General features: G+C 36.9%; 1 protein-coding gene across 1 annotated transcript; it reads left to right on the top strand.

Moving 5' to 3' along the window:
* Window positions 1-1717: 1717 nt before the first annotated feature.
* Window positions 1718-3040, top strand: LOC128984049 (uncharacterized protein F54H12.2-like). Its single transcript, XM_054403332.1, has one exon. It carries the CDS (start codon window positions 1718-1720, stop codon window positions 3038-3040), a length of 1323 nt encoding a protein of 440 aa, XP_054259307.1.
* The last annotated feature ends 14741 nt before the right edge of the window (window positions 3041-17781 follow it).

Here is a 17781-nt window from a genome sequence, read left to right as displayed (position 1 = left end):
CGAGTGAATGTGTTTACGCCACTACCTTTGTACACACTTACCGATCTCAATGGTGAAGAATTGAATGGACAGTTTTATGAAGAGGAAATACAAAAAGTTACATTACCCGACAATCACTTGTTTAAGATTGATAAAATAATAGAGACTAAAGGTCGAGGACACAGTAAGCGATACCTAGTGAAGTGGGAAGGTTACGGAGACGAGTTTAACTCTTGGGTAGCTGCGCACGATATACAGCATGTCTAGTAGTATCAGTCAATTTTTTATGACATTGCCCAGCAATAGTTCTATGAAATATTTCCCACAAAATACAGTGACCAGTTATACCACACACTTGTCCAAACACATCCAATTAGACGGCAAGTGGGAGTTGGCTTTGGTGGACATTCACTATCCTTGTTCATTTGTGGTGAATGGAAACAATGTTGATGACGAAACAATACGATTTCAGTATGATAGTTTACTAGCGAGATCGACTATCCGTGATACAGAACAGTTCGCTGTTAAAATTACAGGCGGATACTATAGGAATCTTGATGATCTATTGAATACAATAAACAAACATGAAGACATCCACGATTATATGGAATTTTCATACGACACGAGAATCAACAGAGTTAAACTCAGGATCATGAACGAAAACGTATCGAATGTGAGTCTGAGTGAAAAACTATCACAGCAGTTGGGTTTCGATTATGACGAGAAAAATATATTAAAACCCAATATTACCGAATTGATTGGTTCTAAAGCACCAAACCTCGCATTGGGTATTCCAGCGCACATTTATGTGTATTGCGACTTGATAGAGCCACAATTTATCGGCGACACTACAGCGCCATTATTGAATATAGTCAACATCAATATAGATACGTACAAGTACGGTTCGTACAATTCAGTGTCATTCACAAGTCCGCACTATGTACCCGTTATGAAATCCACATTTGAAACAGTGGAAATCGACTTGAGGGATCACACAGGGAAAAAACTGCCATTCATGTTTGGAACGTCGTACGTGAAACTTCATTTTAGGAGAGTGCAGCAGCAACAGCAGCAATAATGATAATCAATCTGAATGATCCCTATTTGGCATACTACCGACGGCAACAATTACAACAGACTGGCGGTGCTATCGATCGAGTATTTCACGGTGCACCATATCAGCGAGGACATGGAATCGGTAGTTTTCTGGGCGGTATGATTCGCACTATCGCGCCACTGATCAAGTCCGGAGCAAAATCGGTGGGACAAGAAGCGTTAAGATCCAGTGTTGGATTCCTAACCGATCTGGCAGGTGGTAAAATTACAGATCCAAAATCAGCCGCCAACTTACGACTTAGAGAGTTTACTGGATCGTTGAAACGTAAAGCTGACGAACAGATAGAACGTATTATGCTTAATGGCGGCGGAGGCGGCGACATTGGCGCGAGGAAACGACGCGTAACGCGTAAGAATAACGCGAAACGCGCAATGCGTGGCCGTGGCAGAAAGCCTGTTACACCACAGTCGTTGGCTAAACTTCTTAGGGTGCGGACGTCTACATCAAGAAGAAGAAGAAGAGTTGGAGGAGTGAAACACAAGAGACTAGTAGGGAGGATACGACGACGAGGAGGAGTAGAGCCAAGGAAGAAGGTGACTTTGCCGAAGAAACGTACTCGTCGCAGTAAAAATTTGAAGTCTATTGATATTTTTAGTTAGTTAAAGAAGGAGGAAAAAAAAAATGTCGTTCCTACATCAAAAATCATGTGAGTGTGTCAAAACCGAGCTGGATTTATTCTCCTTACCACCTACGCAGACGAGTATTGAAAGTGGCAAATGGGTCCAGTACAAACCAATATCCACATTGACCGATGATGCGCCAATAGCGTTTGTAGTTCCGGGTAATGGTGATGAATACACTGACCTTTCACAAACAATGATACAATTGACCGCGTCTATTGTTAAATCTAACGGAACTGCGGTCACTACTGACGAAGAGGCGAAAACAGTTGGGCCGGTCAATAACTGGTTACACTCACTATTCAGTCAAGTTGATATGTTTATGAATCAAAAACTTGTTACTCCCCAAAACAACACATACGCATATCGAGCGTATGTTGAAACGTTAATGAACTATGGATACGATGCTAGAAAATCACATCTAACATGCAGTCTTTGGTACACTGACGATGGAATTGACATGAACGATTGCGCGGAAGAAAATGAAGGGCTCAAAGCGAGACGGGAACTAACTAATAAAAGCCGTGAGATTGATATGCTCGGAAATTTGCATGTGGATATTTGCAATCAGAATAAGTTCATGCTAAATGGCGTAGAGTTGAGATTTAAATTTATTCGATCAAAAGATGCATTCTCCATTATGGCCAGTGCTGGTGAATTCAAGGTACATATTGTCGATATCAGTCTCTGGATTCGAAGATGTAAAATAAGTCCCACCGCACTGTTGGCGCACAGTAAAACACTCCAGACTGGTACGGCAAAATATCCAATCACACGAGTGGAGCTGAAAACATTCACACTACCCTCTGGAATACGTAACAAGACTTTGGACAATATGTTTCTCGGCCAAGTGCCGAAACGCATCATAGTGGGAATGGTTACAAACGCCGCATACAATGGAGATTTTAAAAAGAATCCCTACAACTTCGAACATTTTAAAACAAACTTCTTTTGTCTATATGTTGACGGAGAACAAGTTCCATCAAAACCGTTACAGCCCCACTTTGAAAAATCAAAGGATAAATATGTTATGGCATATCATTCGATGTTCTCCGGTTCTGGTGTACATTTTAGCGATGCCGGCACTGTTATCAGTAGGGAAGATTTTGGTCAAGGATACTTTCTGATGGCATTCGACCTAACACCAGATTTATCTGCAAGTGACACTACACATTGGAATCTGGTGCGTAACAGTAGTGTTCGAATGGAACTCGGATTTGACGACGCGCTTACCGAAACTGTCAACTGTTTGGTTTATGCCGAGTTTGACAATGTTATCGAGATTGATCGACAGCGCAATGTAATTGTGGACTTTGGCGGTTAATCGATCAGTCTTCAATAAACATTCGTTTGAGATGGACCGTTTACGCAGAGCATTCAAGAAATTGAATATATCATCACCCATCATTGTGGACATTCAATGTTTCAAGGACAATCAAAATGAATATACACTGAAGGAAGTTTGCGTCTTGGAAGCCGACACCGGCGTACTACTTATGCATCATATTGCTAAACCACCTTACGATCGATCAGAGTTATCAGATGAAAAACTGCGTGAAAGCTACTGGCTCACAAAACACTGCCACGGACTACGATGGGAGTTCGGTGATATTGCGTACTACGAACTTTTTAACAAATTGACTGATTGTATATCAAAAAGACCGACGGTTTATGTCAAGGGATTGGAAAAGAAAGAATATTTAAAGCGTCATCATGTGATGGACTTTGTTACTACCAATGTAATCGATATCGGTGCAATTGGTTGCGAATCAATCACTTCAATCAATAATTTAATGTCAACAAACGTTTTACGATGTCGAAATCACAAGTCTACAAACAGTCGATGTGCGCTCACCAACTGTGTCGCAATACGTGGTTGGCTGCATTTGACAACAAATTTGGACGAATGTGTGGATACCAGCGGAGATGCGAGATCCTACTACTGTTCTTGTTTTAGCACCTCTACCAGTAGAACAAAAACAGCATCTACTGCTACTATTGGTTATGATACTGTAGAATGAACACGCTACAGATTGAAAAATATCTAGCCACACTTCCTGTGCGCAATGTCGGAGTCTACGCTGCTGACAGAATCCCACGACGCATCTCACCACACACTGCAATAATTGTAAACACTGATCCACACAATGAAGGTGGGACTCACTGGGTGGCTTTCTATTTGAATCGAGAAGGGATGCTTGAATATTTTGATAGTTACGGCCAACCGCCATACTTACCACTATATCAAACATTCCTGCGACACAACGCTCATCATTACCTGCACAATCCATACCGACTTCAAGGTGATACGTCTTCAGTCTGCGCCCACTACTGTTTGGTTTTCCTGTATTGCAGCACACACTTCAGTATGAAGATGATGGATTTTGTTCAACTCTTTGATGAACACACTACTGATCGTAATGATAGAATCGTCAAAAGACTCTTTACTCAAATGTATCACAAGACAAACTAATCACTGTACTGTTGTAAATTATATATATTTTTAAATATATATATTTTTTTTTATTACCAATACACTTTTTCCTTTTGTCAAACAATATTTTCAGTTGTTATACTTTATTACCTGTGTTCATCATCATTATTATCATATTTTTAGTTTAAAGCGCATAGACTCTGATTATTTAAATGTGAAAACAAAATGATTTTTTCCCCTTTATTATTAAAATATTTCTGTTCAGAGTCTATGAATGCTGTTCAAAGTCTAATATTATACTATGAATGATAGGAAAATAATTACAATCAGAATTTGTGAAATAAATATATCTGTTTATTAACTAAAATACTATTTACAAATATATGCATACTTTTGAGGAGTCAGTGACTAGAAATATTTACACATGACTTTAAAGTGGAAAAAATTTAAGAATTTATTCATCCAAACATATTTGAATTGTATTCAAAATCTAATACTAATGAAGACTGTTCAATAAATAACTCTACCTAATATCACACTCATGCGGACCTTGGTCTACTAATCAATAATAATATATCAGTTATGATGGGGACAGAGGTTGTGGCGCAATTGGAGAGTATCGTATCCACTAAAGGGTCAGTGGCAGTAGTTAAGGTCCCTCAAGTATCTGTGGTACCCTTAATGGTGGTATTGCATAGTGTCCCCAAGGTAGCGTGTTGATACCATCTTCTGGCATTACGTATCGTTTGTCGTCAAACGGTGCCATTGAGCGCTTCTTCACCACAACAGTGTATAAAATGTGGTGACGGCTTTGAAAACGTTGATTGTCTGTACTTTTAGTAGTTTTATTGTACAGACAATTCAAATAATCTTCTATGGTGAGATCACGCTTCACTACTGCTCTATTTACCCCTTTTGCTCTCTTCACAGGCGGCGGTATACAGTTGGCACCATCTCCGTTGTCTCCTTCAGGCGCACACGTTAAGATGCTATACGTGAAACAATACAGCTTCGACATCAGACCAATGAACATTTTAATGGCCACACCGGCAGCTTCGTCCTTAAACTTCCCCAGAACTCTAGCGTTTCCTCCGTCGTAACAAATGTGGTTCCGGGGATAGTTACTGGTGTCAAAGTCGTCCAAATGTTCAAACATGTCGCGGTATACGTTCTTAGTACGTATTGAATAATGGCAGCCATCGGTGTCCATGTAAATCATCGATATTCTATCGATTCCATACCTATCTACCATGTCATAGTGGAAACCATACATCCACCTCTTACTGTGGTCCAGAATGCACATCCCCGCGTAGACGGGTTTGCTCAGTACTACCCGCACTTTTGACATATTCAGTATGGCAAGGTTCTCATTTAACCAAATACGGTCATTGAAATTAGCTTTTGCTACATACTTTGTATATGTTTTGCGGGATGATGCAATCTTTAAATCTTGATGTTTGCGCACATTCTGAAGACTCATACCGTAGACAGCGTTTACCATAAGTTTAAACATTTCTACCTCAAATTTATTTGCAGCACGCTGTCTAAGTTCGGTATTCATAGTCACGTACGGTTTCAACCATGCCGACTGTTTAAAACGAATCACTCTGTGGATTCGAGTTACACGTAATCCATTCTCTATAGCTTGTTGTAGGTAGCGATAGTGAATTACATATTCCCTCTTATCCATCAGTGTGGCCATTAGTTTCTTCGATTTTCCTGCTCCACTATTGATAATTTCCTCCAACGAGTATGGGAGTTGGTTAATCGGCGCTTTGCATATCTCGGGACAGAATGGTAAATCCCTGTGTCGATCGTGCAGTGCTGGATCTCTGGGGTATTCTAGATCTACTTCCAGCACATATCCATATTCACCATCTGTTGGAATTCTTCCAATGTCCAAGTCGTCACATTCCTGACGTGATAACCACTCAAACTCGGAATGAGGGAGCAGTTCCGACATTGCCCAACCATAAAGGTTGTTTGCGTCATAATACATTATAAATGTATCGTCATCTCTTTCATCGCAATATTCACTTGATGCTGCTGCGTTCTGACCGTCTCGGTCATTGCCAATTGTTTCCATTCTGGTAAACTTATTGTTGGCAACAACGTGTCTAGTAACGCATTGGGTCAGTCCACCTCGAATACCCTTCTCAAAAAACAGATACATATCAATATCTTGTAGGGTATCAAGGATAACATCTGTCTTGAACATCATTACGTCCCAAGCATATGATGGTAGTGTCAAATAACGCGCTGGGTCCAATCCGTAATGTGTTAGACACATCTCTCGGAATCCCTCGAACACATCTGCTAATAGCAATACGTCAGTCGCCAAATAGATATCAGCATACTGTCCGAGGGTCGTACAGTCAAATTTCTCCCATACTCGCTGCGCATGCTCGTAATCCGCATCACTCACTCCTTCTCCAAATACACACTTTGGTGGAAGGACATCTTCTTCGAGCACCTCCATCGATGAAATGTACTCATACGGAAATACCCCTTTCCTCCTAAGCAGATCAAACTGTTCTTGATTGGGGAAGCGTGATTTTGTAATTTTTAATTTATCGGCCGGCAGGATTGATGCTAATGTCCCTAATGCTTTTGACATTAATCTATAGGAATCAACAAATTGTAGTTTGAGACCACCTTGCCGACCTGCTCCCGGATATTTAAATCGTTTGGAGAATGTGATATACTTTTCCTCCGTATTTGCGAGTACATTTATATTTCCTTTATCAACGGATAGCTCTCTGATGATAAAGTGAGCATCGTAATTGGATAAATTGTGGAGATAAATGTTGATAGTGTCCTGTTCCTTGTGGCGGATATTACAGGAACGGTGAGCTGCTCCTCTGTAAGTATAGGGAGGAGAATGTTGGTGATCTTTCACACGGGGGTCGAGTATTGTGAATTCTCGCTTGCATATGTAGCATACTGTTTGCTCGCGGAAAGAATCCTCTTCCACCTGTGTTAACCGTGGAGGGTCATTCGGCAGACGTTGCCCATACACTATATCGCCAATCTTCTGTACGTCATCCCGTATCGATTTGATAAAGTGCTGGGCGGCGTCTTCACCTCTGTACAGACGCAATTTGGAGAACGTCAAAGCTGTATGGTCATTGTCATCAGTGTCACCTTCACTTACATTTCTATTATCATCTCGAATGTAATAGGCGTATGCATATGGTACATGGACATTTCTGGCATTGAGCATTTCACCAGGTCGGTGTCGACGTGCTCCTCTTGCTAATGCGGGATCCCATGCTGGCGGTGGAACAGTTGGCGGAGGATCGATTGTTTGTTCAGGCTCAAGAGGTACGAGTGCGCATTCAAAGTCAGCGTATATGGTGAATCGACTTCGTTGAGTGCGTTCAAAATTTTTAAAATGTATTGTTTTGTCTTCCGCAAGATCAGTTCTTAACGGAGCATTGTTAAAACAATATCGCTGATGCTCCAAAAGACGTTCCTCTCCTCTAAGACCTAACTTCGTTGGCTGGTTATCGAAGTGTGCAAAACAGCGCTTACATATGTAAAGGCGATGTCCTCTTAGAGTCAGCTGGGATGAAACCAATCTCGTAAAGCTCTTGATCCAAACGTAGTGGGTGGTGACATCATTTGTTATAAGGAGTAGGTCAAAGTGATTGACCAACTCACGATCTGCGACACGAAGAGGGTAGACAATGTGTTTGTCCGGGTCCATGAAATGATTCTTTTTCTTCTTATCCAGACCATACACATTAACACTAACACCTGGATTATTGCGCTCAAACGTGCGGATTTGGTTAAGGCTTACAGGGAAAATTAAGTCATTAAAGTTTAAATTTGCTCTTTCTCTAATTTCTGCTGTGAACATGTTAGGTGTTAGTTGATGTTGATGATTATCAAAATATTTGGAAAGTATTGAATATTCAAAACAACGTTCATCCGCATCGTTTAGCACATTAACCGTTGCTTTTTTAATGGTGATATCATGCGGCAGTTGAATGAAAGAACTGCCTTTGAGCGGGCTATAGACATTTACACGGATTTGCATGTCCAAAACCCTGATAAAGCTCCAGCCAGATCCTTTCATTTCACATGTTTCCTTTTCTAGTAATACATTTTGAATAAACTCTTGCACTAATTCGTCAATGTGAGACGATTGAAAAAAAGGTACATTTTTAGTTTTGAAAGCTCGCCTGCATGTATCACCATGAACATTTACAAATTCACATTCTACAAATATATTACACTTAATGGCATGAGTGTGATTTAATATAGTCCGCATGAGTGTGATTACCTTATCTCGAATGTCATTGAGGAACTCCAGCAGTGATACGGTGTTTTCGGCAGGCTCGGATAAACAATAGGTTTTAAGCCGACCTTTGAACGCCGTCTCAATTTCCTCGAACCCTTGTGGAGCCAAATTGTCAGGAATCTCGACCTGGTCATTAGTATCATCCTCGTCACTAGTCGACTGAGGTGATGACAGGTTGATGGATGGTGAGGCGGGTGAGGGCTGATTGAGTGCTGTCTCAGATCTATGAATTCTGCAGCTGAAGCGGGCATGTGTTCGTAAGATATTCTTCCTGGAGAATGTTTTCCCGCAACCGTCACATGTGTAGCCTATATCAAACAAACCAACAAAAAATTAATCCTAACAATTCGGTGTGAGTAGTTCGTAAACATAAACAAGATCATAGAAGTTTATATCAATTTATTTAATTGCATATAGTATTTTTACGTTATATAGTTGTTGTTATTTCAGCGATTGGATGTCTATTGTTTGTAATAAAATTATTTTCGTAAATTATAAAATATCTATTTTTGGTATTGTTTTGACGATTAAACCCAATTAACCACAACCGAGTATGACTCGGCCCCGCTGACGTTTCCAGTAAGCAGAAAAGAACAAGTACACTAAAACCTAATGAAAAAAATATTTTTACTTTAAACAAAAGAGTGTAATGATAAGGAATATACTATATACTATATACTATATTGTTTTGTTATTGTTCAAGGAAAGTGACAAAAGATAAATATATATTTCATATTTTTACCGTGAAATAGTAAAACGTATTGGTTTTGAAATAAAATGAAATATGATATATTGATTTGTTATAGTATGCCTACAAGGAAAGTGACAAAAGATAAATATATATTTCATATTTTTACTGTGAAATAATTGGTATTGAAATAAAATGAATGAATAAAGCATATAATTACTACTAGTATTTTAACAATAGAGTTCAAAGATAATTCAATACTCTATTGCTATCATACTAAAGGTTATGTATCGAATTATATTTAATTAAAACGATTGTACAGTTTATTGGTGATTATATTATTTAAAACGTACCTATAAGGTGAGGTACAGTGGGTTGTGCTATCATCGGACAGTCTGGGGCAGTCGATGGTCCTGGTCTTGGAATGTAGTCTGGGGTAATCGATGGTCCAGGTCTTGGGATGAAGTCGGGAGCGCTGGATGATGGTACAAGCCGATTACTTGTGGTAGTAATAGCAATGTTCTGTCTAAATGCGGGGTTCTCCGGTTGTTGTGGCTGTTGGCGATGTGTGCTTAGCATGTGACGTTTTAAGTCATCGTTGCGCCTAAATGTTGTCCCGCAGGTAGAGCAGGCTTCAGTTGTACCACCATGAGTGACTCTAGTATGTCGCATCAAATTGTCCTTCCGCGTAAATGCCTTGTCGCAGAGGGCACAAGTGAAACTACGCCGTACGGTGTTATTATTCATGATCTGAAAACATAAATAAATACTTTTAATATACATACTAAAAACCTTTGATGCAATATTTTAATGTTTTTTTCAACCAAGAGAAATATTTTTAATTTCATACATTTTAGTTAATTGATCTTATTAGTTTTCTACGTTCACTATTTGCTACGATCAGAGCACTTCTGTTTAGTCAATTTCTTTTTGTAATATTGTTGATTTATAGTACTATTACAACTATTTATATTAATTAAAATCTAAACTTATTAATCCAAGTATAATATTAAGTTCACGATAGATTGGATTTATTTTCGTAATATTGTTACTTTATAGTATTACTACCATTATATATATATATATATATATATATATATATATATAAATTAAATCCAAACTTTTTAATCCAAGTGTGATATTAAGTTATATATTTATCTCTTTTTCTTCCTAGTAAATTTAATTACCTGGAGTAATTCTAGTCACTTCTTTTTTACATTTGTTTAAATATGAAATACATAACAATAAATATATAGTACTGTATACATAATGATATGTACTTACATTTTATGATTGAGAGGTTAATCCAAAATCTCGATGCTGCTATGCACCTATCGACTGTAGAAGTGGGTTGGTGATTAGTCCGTCCGCACTACACGAGTAATGGAAGCAGAATGATGTTTTAATATAGGGCTGGGATTTGTTATTTGGAAGGAAGGGGATGAGAGGGGGGTTGATGGGGATGAGGGGGAGGGGATGAGAGCGGAGATCTCTCATCTTGGCGTCATTTCTCGTCCTACACTCCAGCAAACATCACGATGTCCTTTGGAAGTGATATTAATGATGAACAGTTAATCGATGCTTCTATTTCGGCGGAGGCTGAAGACAATGTCATCAATGATATTGGTGAGATGACTCTAATCGAAGCCTGCATCGAGGTTGAAGTACGATGGGAGCAATCCTTAATGAAGACAATGAGTATATCACAGTTGATGTCTGCGATGACTGATGTGGCCTTTGAATGGGAATTACGGACATATTGCGACACTCACACGCAGGACACGGTAAGGATAGCGTTGCAGCGATATGTAAACCTGGACGCGGAGATAAGAAGCCGAGGACTCCAATAGCTTTAGTATTAGTAGGATTAAGTTAGATATAATATATTAAATGCTTGACTTCCTGGTTCCTCAATAATGTAAATTAATAAAAAATAAAAATAAAAAAAAAAAAAAAAAAAAAACAAACAAACAAACAAACTAATAATTAGAACTATTCCATACTGTCTCAGCTTAGCTAAGACAGTGATGTAATAGTGTCTGCGATGAACCCTCTCTGTTGAGTCCAACGCACCCACGTGTCTAGACGTCATAAATCATATTGAAACATGTGGTGAGGGTGGCGAAGGGAGAGCTTGTCGAGGCTCCCTTTCTATCTTTGTGAGAAGATCACAACACTGGAGGGGATGAGTACCCCCCGCCTGGGATTAGTGTGTGGGAAGCAACATCACGATGATTTCTCAAGATGTAAAGAATAATTACACTTAAAAAATCAAGGAAGGGGTAGGAGTACCCTCTGCCACCTACAACATGTGTATTAATTGGTAATTACACATTATCGAAAAAAATAATTTTAATTACACATTATCGAAAAAAATAATTTTAATTACATATAAAAATTTTAATAACTCATAAAAAAAAAAAACTAATTGTAAATACTCATTACTCATAAAAAAAAACTAATTGTAAATACTCATTACTCATAAAAAAAAAACTAATTGTAAATACTCATTACAAAAAAAAAAAAACTCATTACAAAAAAAAAAACTAATTGTAAATACTCATTACAAAAAAAAAAAAAAAACTCATTACAAAAAAAAAAAAAACTCATTACAAAAAAAAAAAAACTAATTGTAATTACTAATTGTAATTACTAATTACCGGAGGGGAGGCATGTGTGAACTCGGCTATTACCAGCTACTGCTGACCCTGCAAACAATGTGCCTGCTTTAAAAGCTGATTTTAAAGTTAATGGTATTTGGGAGGCTGAGAGAGTAGCGTTTTTTGATAATCGCATTGTTAATGCTGACGCTCCCTCTTACGCCAACCAAGAATGGGGAACAATATCTCGAAACCATGCCGTTCAGAAACACAATAAATATGACAAAGCAGCCGAAGACATCAGAGGAAGCTTCACACCATTAATATGTTCCACGGAAGGAGTCCCCCACAAAGAATATGAAGCGTTTCAGAGGAGAACAAGCGAAGCCCTGGCTGTAAAATGGAGAAAACCATACTCCCAAATTATCGGATGGTTGAGGATCCAAAGCCAGCTTTCCATCATTCGAGCAGTTTCGCTAAGGCTACGGGGAACTAGACGAAAAATTCGAAGCATTCAATTTGAAGATGGTGCCGCAATTCCCCCATTGCTCTATTGAGCTTTCATTTTATTTTTTTTAACATTTATATTTGATTGAAAATCATAGTCATATGTTGAATTGTTTGAAATGTATAAATAAAGTTTTATTGTATTCTTTTATAGTCAGAAAACGGTGCCCGCTGGAAATTGTATAATTGTGAAGTTAGCGTACCCACTTTGTATGTCTCGTAACTTTTTGGTTTTTTGAGAACTGACGTAAATATTGGAGAACTATCGAGAACTAACGAAGAACTAACGATTGGTATATAGATATAGGCATTTACTAGCTGTGTGCCCGTTCTACGCACGGGGATCTTATAGTAGTTAGTTGAAACCTTCTTATATTAAGATTAAGAACAGCAATTAGTTTGCATATTTGCAGATATGCTGGCAAAACTATTATATATAAACCTCCGCAAATACAGTATCTGACAGTTCAAGCCAAAATAAATGCTTCGCAATTAAATGTCACCCGGATCGTGTTGGTCCATATGTCCAATGATTAAACTAAAAAATGTTTTATAGATCCATGAAGCGTAGCCCTAAAGTAGGCCTATAATTGAAAGTTACTTTCCACATCGGTTAACTTAAACGTATTTAAAGTACTACCTCGACCTCACCAATTAACACTTTATTCCGGTTGACATTTTCAGTATCAAAGGTGCTCTTGTCCATTCCGTGAAACACTGAGAAATAAGGACATTAATGCGTTACCAACATACAACAAAACAACACAATACAACAATCCAACAAAGGCCACGAACTATTGATACATAAACAATATAAAGGCGTAAACAATTCATGATGGTTTGCCCAACAAATGTTTTACTCAAATAGGTTATCATTTTCTTAGCATACCGGGTAAGCTAAGATTTGGAATCCAGACAGAAAAAGCAAAACTTATACAGAGTTAATACATCACTTAAATTGAATACGGACGGCTCTAATAAATAAGGTGCAACACCAACGATAACTAATTTGTAAACTACAGTGATGTGTTGGTACCTACGTAAAAATGATTCTAGAAGCTACCAACGGTTCTAAGGAAAAGAACCAGTACCTACGTAAGAACCTACCTAAGAACTATAGTACATCCGACCAATTAAATACATTAATATCTAGTCCCGAGGTTATTGATCGCTTGCTTTTGGATTTTCTCGTAAAAAGTTATAGCGTAAACTTATCGGTGTCAGTTTGAAAAAAAAGCAACCTTACCCAAACAACTTTTTGTTATTTAATAGATTACGCATTCTCTAAACAATGATTAGTTACCATTAGAAGGAAATGTGACGAAAATCACACAATGTTGGGGTTTTGGTCATTTGTAATTTTATTTATTAAGTAGGTAGGCCATGTATTCTATGGAAAAGTACCGGTATCAAGGATTGTCGTCAAAAAGGTTGTTATGAATAAATATGTAGGCTTACGTACCCAAGATATGAGCTATGGGCCTATTGGCTGTATGGTCCAGCGATTGCATCACACGGTGAGTAGAAACAGAAAGTGACACATTAGAAAAGCGAGTTTAGTACTTCCTCTGTTAAACCTCTGTTACAATCACCCACTGCAGTTGTGATTTTTTACTTTACACTTTACACAACCGCCATTGAAGCGCCGTCAATGAGTGGAAACCTTTTTTGTAAGCTATTGGCGACGATCATTTCAGTGTCACAGCCCTATACAACACTGATTCATGGTCTTCTTCTTTCTGGTTGTCAAAACTCAAGAAACATTTTATACTCAAAGAATTTCTGGTTCCGATTTGGACGATGTCTAGTTATTTAATTTCATTTACGGTTACACTATTAGACTATATTATTGCACTTGCGATTAATTAAATCCGTTATGTAAGAAAAACGTTTTTAATCTCACTTGGTTGGGATTTGCTTTCAAAACGTGATTCGAAATAGTTGTGGTATTTGTAAACAACATTTGTAAACATGTCATTGACAGCTAGAAAATATAATCTTGATCCGAACAGCTGTTCGTTACTTCATAGACGATTATGTGATAAAAATTGAACGAAATTTTGACAAAAATCGCACAAAATTGCATTTTTGAACGTCCGTAATTTTATTTACAAAGTAGTGAGGCTATATTTAAATCACTAAAGACACTCTCGCCAATCCAGTGAATATATTAAAATGACTTGGATCTTGATATAAACTCTGGTTTTCACGGAGAAGATTGCGTAAAATGCCATCTTGAGTGTTACAGACAAAGGGACAGACAGACAGACAGACAGACAGACAGACAGACAGACAGACAGAAATTGAGATAAGGCTCGTTTCTGCTTCTTTAATGTAAAAAACGTAAAAATAACCTAAAAGTATATAATTCTGAGCAATGTACAGACAAAACTCTAATTTTATTTATATAGATAGTAAAAAAACTGTTCCCGCTGGAAATTGTACAATTGTGAAGTTAGCGTACCCACTTTGTATGCCTCATAACTTTTTTATTTTTTGAGAACTAACGAAAAAATTTGTGAACGATCGAGGACTAACGAAGAACTAACGATTGGTATATAGATGTAAACATTTCTCCTCAGAATACGGCCCGTGCTAGAACCCGGAAGTGTGAAGTTAGCGTACCCACTTATAATCGGCTATAACTTTTTTATTTTTTGAGAACTAACGAAAAAATTTGGGAACTATCGAGAACTAACGATGAACTAACGATTGGTATGATCAAAAGTGGATACACTAATAATGGGTACGCCAACTTCACGGACCTTCTATGATATGCAAAAGCATTAAAAATTATAAAATTTACAAACAGGATGCAGCACTATTGGTATTTTTTTCATTTATGAAAACAGCTAATTTGAACTAATCAGTACCAAAAAACTGTGATATACAATGAAAACTATCAAAATAGGATTCTTTACAGTTATGTTTATTTTTTTAATTTTATGAATAATTTCTGATATTTTGCGACACTTTAATAATTTATGTTTCTCTATTGTTTAGGTGAAGTGGTAGAACATTATGGCTATGGTAGATGTAGTATTATAGTACCGTCAATTTAAAGAACACAATTTAAAGAACAATTTAAAGAAGCAACTTTTGTCAAATTTTGTCCTCCCCTATTGCAAACGGAAAGCTTAAGTACCAATCCCGTACGAAGGACGGGTTCTCTGCTACTTAATTAGTTATTTGTGTAACTAGTGGTGAAAAGGCACGCGGCGGAATGATCTCGAGTGCAGCAAAGACCTTTTTCACTCGTGTTACACATTATATTTTTCCTACAGTGACTATAAAGCATATAAATAATTAGTCTTTCAAACACTATACAACACGTTTTTAGGTTCAGCTGGCGACACAAATGAAATCGTGCCCTAGAGAAAGTAGTACCCGCGGTCCGTATCACTCCGCTATTTTTCCTCGGCAAGAAATATGCTCCACGTTTTGAGAATATAGTTCCATATGTTTTTGTAATTTGAAGTGGTTTTCGCGCCTAAAAAAATGCTTTAAAGGTATTTTCTTGTTTATTAAGATCGTAGGAATGTTTTAAAAACGTCTAAAAGAAAAGTCCAGAAAGTTCAGAAATACCGAAACTATAAACACGAAATGACAGGTTAAATCGTAGTTATAATAGTCAATCAGCTGCTCATAGTATTAATATCTTTAAGCGTTGCCAACCTATTTCCAAGCGTACACGGATTACATGCATAATAGAACCACGCTGTTTTGTGTTGTTTCGTTGGAGTCCTGATGTGCGGCAAAGTATAAACCGTACGGCAATAGTTATTTGTGCAACTAGTGAGAAAAGTGAGCAATTGACTCACTCGAGAGAAATACTTACTCACGAGCTGTAGGCGAGTGAGGAATGGTTTCTCGAGTGAGGCAATTGTACTTTGAGATGTTCCAAAATTATCCTCATTGTTTACTTTTGAATTTGTATATAAGTTGAATGTTAATAAACCATGTGTTGTGTATCCAAATACCTGGGCCTACTATTAGCTAAATTCATACCTCTAAATTATCTAAATTCTCTAAATATATTTCCATATTTCACATTCTCATCAAACACTGTCATTTATTTAATAAGCTAAATTTATAATCACTGGAAGTTATTTATACAGTTTGAACTATTTTACAAAATTATTCTTCTCTTTCACTTTCAAAAATGTAATTAAAATACTCTTCATATAATACCAACCAATCATAAAAGTAACAGTGAATATTGACATCAAGAAACCAGTGAACTAATTGTTGAAACAGATGTATGAAATTGAACATCAAGAATCAAGATTTTTTTTCAATTGAGAATAAGTAATGAAGAAGCAAGACAGGAAGATGATTTAAAAATTTTAATTGGTGATTTAACTTTACAGTATTTAAAATATCAAGATTTTTCTCAATTATTTAATACATATCATTTCTACCTCAAGAAATATATTTGTGGAGAAGACTACTATAAACTTTTGGGTGAGATCAAACTGAACTAGTACTTTGCTAAATACTCACATTCCAAAATTTCTATTGACTTTTGCCGTTTTGAACTTTAACCTAAATTATCATTTTACTAAATTCAAAATTTGAACTTTCTTCTTTTCAAAAGTGTAAATTGAACTGTACATAACTTGTGATGAACATTAGGCTTATGCCTATCCAACATCACATAAGCCTACTTTAAGCCGGCACATTCCTAGAACCCTGAGATTAAGAGTTTCATCTAAATATATAACCCTACTTATTTGTACAATTTGACTAATATATTGCAGTTAGTAGTTTGTATTTTCTTATGAAACAGGCCCCGGGTTAGATAGTCATTTCGGTACTTTCCTAGGGAACATTCATTACTATCGATGATTTTTAATCGATATATCGATGATTTTTAATCAATATTTTTGTTTCCCTTTACGATCCATTAGAAATTTACAGCTGATCTTTAAGTTTATTTTATTTTAAATTAGATTTATTTTAAAGAGTGACGATAAATTAAGTTAATTACCTTAATTAATGACGGAGTAATCAATTAATTATTAAAATACTTTTCAAGAAAACGAACTCTGGTGTAAAAAATTATCTTTAACATAAAACATCCTACTAATATTATAAATGAGAAAGTTTGGATGTTTGTGACAAGAGATCGCGACAAATACTGGTCGGATTGGGCTGAAATTTGGCATGATGATAGCTCACATTCCCGATTAACATATAGGCATATTCTTATTTCAAAAATCCTTTCGGGCTCCGCCCCAGTGGCTCTGGGGTTTCCCATGTTAACCTTATGAGAAATGGAATTATTAATTGAATCTTAACAGCTGTTTCAACTAAACAAGTTGGTTCTGTTCTATGATGTTCAATAGCATTAAAGTTACAAGGATTACCAACAGGGTGCAGCACTATTATTTCTTTTACATTTATGACAACAGCTAATTTAAATTTAATTTAAATTTAAATTAAAAAACTAATTTAAATTTAAATTTAAATTAGCTGTTGTCATAAATGTAAAAGAAATAATAGTGCTGCACCCTGTTGGTAATCCTTG

The sequence above is a fragment of the Macrosteles quadrilineatus genome, unplaced genomic scaffold, assembly GCF_028750875.1.
Source record: "Macrosteles quadrilineatus isolate MER2022 unplaced genomic scaffold, UCM_ALF_1.0 Scaffold_2__2_contigs__length_208266976, whole genome shotgun sequence".
NCBI classification, from domain to species: domain Eukaryota; kingdom Metazoa; phylum Arthropoda; class Insecta; order Hemiptera; family Cicadellidae; genus Macrosteles; species Macrosteles quadrilineatus.
This window is presented reverse-complemented; position numbering and strand designations above follow the sequence as displayed.

Excerpts from the sequence above, each read along its gene's own strand:
- LOC128984049 (XM_054403332.1), top strand. The coding sequence starts at position 1,718 with ATGTCGTTCCTACATCAAAAATCATGTGAGTGTGTCAAAACCGAGCTG.